General features: G+C 51.1%; 1 protein-coding gene across 3 annotated transcripts; it reads left to right on the top strand.

Moving 5' to 3' along the window:
- Nucleotides 1–234: 234 nt before the first annotated feature.
- RBP5 (retinol binding protein 5) lies at nt 235–5661 on the top strand. Of its 3 annotated transcripts, none has more exons than XM_019834456.3 (4): nt 235–606; nt 2141–2319; nt 4620–4721; nt 4834–5661. In XM_019834456.3, exons 2-4 carry the CDS (start codon nt 2149–2151, stop codon nt 4936–4938), a joined length of 378 nt encoding a protein of 125 aa, XP_019690015.1. In that variant the 5' UTR covers nt 235–606; nt 2141–2148; the 3' UTR covers nt 4939–5661. The 3 variants fall into 3 exon arrangements, with proteins under 3 accessions (XP_019690015.1, XP_019690014.1, XP_003988401.1); XM_019834455.3 differs by lacking the exon at nt 235–606 and adding an exon at nt 1572–1854; XM_003988352.5 differs by lacking the exon at nt 235–606 and adding an exon at nt 1574–1854 and having other exon boundaries at nt 5171–5661.
- The last annotated feature ends 253 nt before the right edge of the window (nt 5662–5914 follow it).

Raw genomic sequence — 5914 nt, 5'->3', positions numbered from 1 at the left:
GGATGACGTCAGCACAGCGAGGCGAGGATTGATGGGGTCTCTGGCCAATCGGGTGGCGGGGGGGGGCCCAGGTGCTGCAGGGCGGGGGAGGGAGCCAATGGGACTGGGGAGCAGGGGCGGGAGAATGTGTTAGGGCTTTTTCCCTAGACTGCAATTTGCGGGCGCAAGGAAACTGCGGGGGCTGGGGAGGAAGCTGGAAAGCCGTAGAGGGGGTGGGAAATAAGAGGGACATTGGGAGAATCGAGAAGCTAGATGCCCGGGGGAGGGAAGGGGAGACGTCAACGAAGACCTGAGCGAGGCGAGGAGGGGCACTATTCACGTCACCCCACCACCACCACCACCACCACCACCAGCTGCAGCTCTGCATTAACCTCTTTTCACAGCCCTTTCCAACAGCAGGTTCCTGCTGCGTGCCTCCCGGGAGCCCGTGAAGCAAAACCCAGACTAAACCGGAGAGATTGTAGCACTTCAGTTTCTGGCCCCAGTATCTGAGGAAACCATGGGATGGTCAGCAGGGAGGTGGAAAGAGTTCCAGGACTGGAGGAAGAGTGTGCTGTTTGTGTACCCCCCAACACACACACACCTGTGGAAACAAGTCGCTAGCAGGTGGGATTTTTTTCCATTGCCTAGGCTCTCTGCCTCCCTCTCCCTGCTTTTCCCACCTTAAACCATGATGAACCAATCCAGCTGATTCTGAAGCCAGGGAAGTTGGTAGGTCTGAGAGAGAGGGGGAGAGAGAGAAGGTGGTAGGGGGTGGAGGCGAGGTACACAATAATTTAGGCAGCCCCAGCCACGGGAATACATCTGGTAAGCATGGGCTGTCCAAAGGCTGAGAACTGGGGGGTGATGGTTCCATCAGTGACTTCAGAGGGAGAGGGAAACCCCTGGGTCCCAAGCCAAAGAGTAGAAAATTCTCCAAAATAGCTAACCAAACTCCTCCCTCACTTTCTGCTCTGGACTTTGAACCCGATACCTCGCGCTGACAACCCTCTCTGTGCTTGGGAAGAGCACTATTGGACAAAGAGTTTGGAATCCAGAGTTGGGGCCCCAACTCGGTGAAGCTGTCTGAGGGAGTTGTGGGAGGCAGCACTGGAGAATTCTCTTCACAGTGGCTCCTGGCCAGCTGACTGTCACCCCTTCTTTCCCCACCTCTTCCCCTCATACCTTTCGGGATCCCTGACTCAATCCCAGGATCTCAGGATATTGTTAGAACTCGTCCCTGGATGAGTCTGGAAGCTCCCCCCGCCCCCACCACACAGCAGGACCGGACCTCTCCCAGGGGAGACTGCCCCCCTCAGAGCTCTGGAACAGTTCCCAAACCTGCCAGAAATGGGCTGGAAGCCAAAACTGACCTTCGAAAAGGGTCAAGTCTTGGATGACAGACAGCCCCAGATACTACTTCAGGTTCCTTCCTCAGGAAAAGCCGAGGTCAGGCACAAAGCTGCCAAGTTCCTACCCCTCCCTCAGGCTGCAGGCACCAGTCCCAAACTCATCATGGGGGGAGGGGGGAAAGTCTGGTAGGAGCTCTTATTGCACCAGGGCCCAGCCCTATAAAAGCCCTGGTAAGCACAGACCTTTACTCAGCCTCTGTGTTCGAGAGTGTTCTGTGTGTGTGTGTGTGTGTGTGTGTGTGTGTGTGCGCGCGCGCCTGTGACTGTGTGTGTGTATAGAGGCTGGCCTGGAGTCTCTCAACCTCACCTGCCAGACAACATCTGCTCCCTCCTCATCCTGTCTGCTGTATTCTCCTGAAATTTCCATCTCCATCTTGGCCAGCCCAGACAATGCCTCCCAACCTCACCGGCTACTACCGCTTTGTCTCGCAGAAGAACATGGAACATTACCTGCAAGCCCTAAGTAATGGCCTCACCCCTCCCCCAGGCCCCATTCACTCCCCTTTTTCCCTTTCCCTTCCTTCCTCTCTATCCCACTGACAAGGAGGAGTGCTGGGGTTAGAAGCTGTGGAAAGGCTCAGGTGGGGGCAGGTGAGCTGGGATCCGTTTCTAGCCAGGAGCACTGGTAGGAGAGTCAATCTCTAGTCTTACACCCAGCTAAAGGGAAGCTCACAGCCCCAAGGTACTCCTGCAGGAGGGAAGTTCCTGGCCGGCTGGTGGGACCCCTGCTAACAGCTAGCCCCCCACAGACATCGGCATGGCCTTGCGGAAGATAGCGCTGCTGCTCAAGCCAGACAAGGAGATTGACCATCAGGGCAACCACGTGGTAGTCAAGACCCTCAGCACCTTCCGCAACTACATTCTGGAATTCGATGTGGGAGTTGAGTTTGAAGAAGATCTAAGGATCGTGGATGGACGAAAATGCCAGGTACTTTTCCCGGGGGATTGGGGGAGGGCATGTGGAGAGCAGATAGGTGCCTCTTAACAGTCTGAGGCAAAACTAAGGGACCTCTCCCAGCCAGAGAAAGTGACCACCACAGCAGGCTGCAGAATCCCCAAGGTAACAGTCTCCGGGTGCTTCCCCCAAACCACTCTCTCCTGCCCCCTCTTATCACCAGCTAAAGGACAAAAAGAGCAGGTCACCTTCAGTCCAAAGAAGAAATATTTGCTCACCCTCTAGCCTGTGACACAGTTGGTCAATGCAGAGTCTCCTTTCCCTTAGCCTCTCTGACTCCACTCTTTTCTACTTCTTTCTGTTTCTCATGCCGTCTTTTTGGTCTTTTTTGCAGACCCTAGTTCCCCTATTAACCCCTTTATCTGGGGTTCCCCCACAGTGTTTTGTTCTTGACTTTGTCTCTCTTGTCTGTACACAGCCATCAGCTAAATCATCTATACCCATGCATTCTGCTACCATCTGTAAACTGTCCTTAACTTGTATTCTCCAGCCAGATCTGTCTCCCGAACTTCAGGGTGAAGCTTTCGTCTGTCGGACAATGTTTCCATCTGCACGCGCCAAGCTCAAATCCAAATTCATTATCTTCCTACCCAAACCTATTTCTGCTTTTATATTTACTGCCTTTGTTAATGGTGATAACCAGGCAGACCAGAGACCTGGGAATCACAGTCAACATGTTCTGTTCCCTTACCCCTGCACCCCAACACATGCACACACATACACACACACACACACACACACACACCCCACATCTAGTTGGTCAAGAAATCCTTACAAGATCTACACTGTCTGATATAGTTGCTACTAGCCATATACAGTTATTGAACACTTGAGATGTAACTAGTCCAAACCGAGGTGTGTTATAAGTATAAATACATAGTGAGTTTTTTTTTTAATTTTTTTTTCAACGTTTTTTATTTATTTTTGGGACAGAGAGAGACAGAGCATGAACGGGGGAGGGTCAGAGAGAGAGGGAGACACAGAATCGGAAACAGGCTCCAGGCTCCGAGCCATCAGCCCAGAGCCCGACGCGGGGCTCGAACTCACGGACCGCGAGATCGTGACCTGGCTGAAGTCGGACGCTTAACCGACTGCGCCACCCAGGCGCCCCACATAGTGAGTTTTTTAAGACAGTACAAAAAAAATGTAAAACGTCTCAGTAATTTTTATTTTAATCACGTGCTGAAATTGTAGTGTTTGGGATATTCTAGGTTAAATAAAATATGTCATTAAAATTAGTTTCACCTGTTTCTTCTTCCTTTTCTAATGTGGCTTCTAGAAATCTTGCAGTTACATATGTGACTTATGTTCATGGCCCATTTTACTTCACTGAACATCACTGATCCTTCCTAGCCTTTCTTGCGATTACTACCTTTATTTAAGCCCTCTCTTCTCGCCTGGTGCCCGAAATTGGCCCCCAGGCTTAATCCTCCTCTAATCTACTCTGCATGCTATAGCCACAAGGATTCATCAAAAATGTAAAAGTGACCATGAATTAAACCCTTTCAGTGGCAATCCATTATGTTCCAGATGAGGTCCATGGAATACAAGGGTCTTTTCCACAAACACCCTAGTTTAGAGCCTCTTACAACTACTTGACCTTCTCTCTTACCTCTATCTGTTCCTTTCCTTGCTGGAAATGTCCCAGTATCTCCAATCTAACTAACCCCTCGCTTCCTTGAAGACTCAGCTCTTCCCCAGCGCTTGCCTGGCATCGTAGACACCTGTTTCCTGCTCAATCTGATCAAGATTCTCAGCACCTTGGTTAGCAAGGCCTATTCTATAGGAGGGTTTAAGAAATGCTGATTGGAATACCAGGCCCGCCCCACTCCGATGGGGGAGGGGGGGTGATTCTTTACTCTCAGGGACACTTCAGCTGTCCTTGAAACTGAGAAAGAGGAGAGATTCCCTGGTGGGACTCCCAACCAATCTCTCTTCTTTCCCAAATGACCTTCCAGGCCAGCTGGAAGTATCCCAAGGACCAAGTCTTTGTTCTTCATCACCCACCACCCAATTCTACCCGTGGTTTATCCTGCTCCATCCCTGCCCTACCCTAGTAGTCACCATAGACAAACTATGGCCTCAGTAGCCTGTAGGAGTTGGCAGGGGGGGTGGGGGAGTCATGTTGAATCAAAACTACCCTCTCACTCAGAATGAAGAGGCTGGAGCAAGACAGTATCTTCTGCAGTGTGAAGTGGGGCAGCCCAGAGTGAGTTGGATGCATTTGGGGTGTTCTGCCTCCAAATCTTCCCTTATTCTTGCTTTCCCTATAGACCATAGTAACCTGGGAGGAGGAGCAGCTAGTATGTGTGCAGAAAGGGGAGGTCCCCAACCGAGGCTGGAGACACTGGCTGGAGGGAGAGACGCTGTATCTGGTAAGCTCGGTGAGGGCTGGGAGACGGGTTTCATCCCCCTGTTTGGGCTAAGACACATCCTCTTGCCCAAATCAAAGCAGTCTCCTACTCCACTCCCTGCCCCCCCTCCAAGGAAGGCAAGCAAGAAAGGAAAACAAAAGCACTGGGAAGAGGAGCGAGAGGAAGAAATAGAGGGGCCAGTTGGGCCCCTGGCTACAAATCAGATGAATGTCCATAAATCATGACTGGAGCGATGGAGACTTAGCCGTTTCACATTCTGTGACCCAGCTTCCTTCCTTCCTCTGGGGTGAAAAGTTGAAGGTTTGGGACAATGATACAATTCCCCATACATCAAGCACTCCGACTGCTGTATCCTGAAGGATCAAATGGGGCTCCAGGACCTCAAGAAAGGAACTCTGGCTGGCAAGAACCTTCTTTCTCTCTCCTCATTATTCCTACTGTGTCCCCAGGAACTGACTGCAAGGGATGCAGTGTGCGAGCAGGTCTTCAGGAAGGTCAAATAGCCAGAGAGGAGCTGAGGGGCCCTCCAGACTGCACCGGTCCCCAGGCTCCTCCTGGGGAGGAGGCCTTATACCCCTTCAAGCCAGATTGTTCCAGGTCAGCAGTCCCTTTTTTTGGGCCACTTACTCTCCCTCCAGGTCCCTCCTCCCTCCTCCCCACGTTAATCTATAACTTGTAGCCCCCAGGCCAAAGTCTTTTGTCACACTCCACTGCCTCACATCTGGTTCAAGGTCTGGCCTCCTGGATGAAAGAAACAGGCAAAGGGGAAAGACCCCTTGAGAACAGTGGGTCTCAACTCTCTTCATTTCATTTGGTTTCTTCTTTTCCATCTAAGAAAGAACTAAGCTTTGAGCATTTGAGGACTAGTGAGAACTCTTCCTGGTGAAACTTCTGGAAAACTGAGTTGGGTTCAAGAATGTAAACAGGAGCTACTGGTAGAGTTGTTGTTGTTGTTGTTGTTGTTGTTGTTGTTGTTGTCTGTTTCCTTGTCCTTATTCTCAAGAAAGCCTCATGTGCTCAACAGAACCCATCCCAAGGCACAGCCTCACCCACACAGAGTTCAACAGACCACACGTACCAATGTCTGAATGAATCCTAGCTATCTTCTTTCTCCATCCTACACTTTGGGGAAGAGGGATGGGACAGAGTAAGACCCTTGTTCAGTGCTGGGGGAGGCTACAAAGCTTCAGAAT

The sequence above is a fragment of the Felis catus genome, chromosome B4 (genome assembly GCF_018350175.1).
Source record: "Felis catus isolate Fca126 chromosome B4, F.catus_Fca126_mat1.0, whole genome shotgun sequence".
NCBI lineage: Eukaryota > Metazoa > Chordata > Mammalia > Carnivora > Felidae > Felis > Felis catus.
This window is presented reverse-complemented; position numbering and strand designations above follow the sequence as displayed.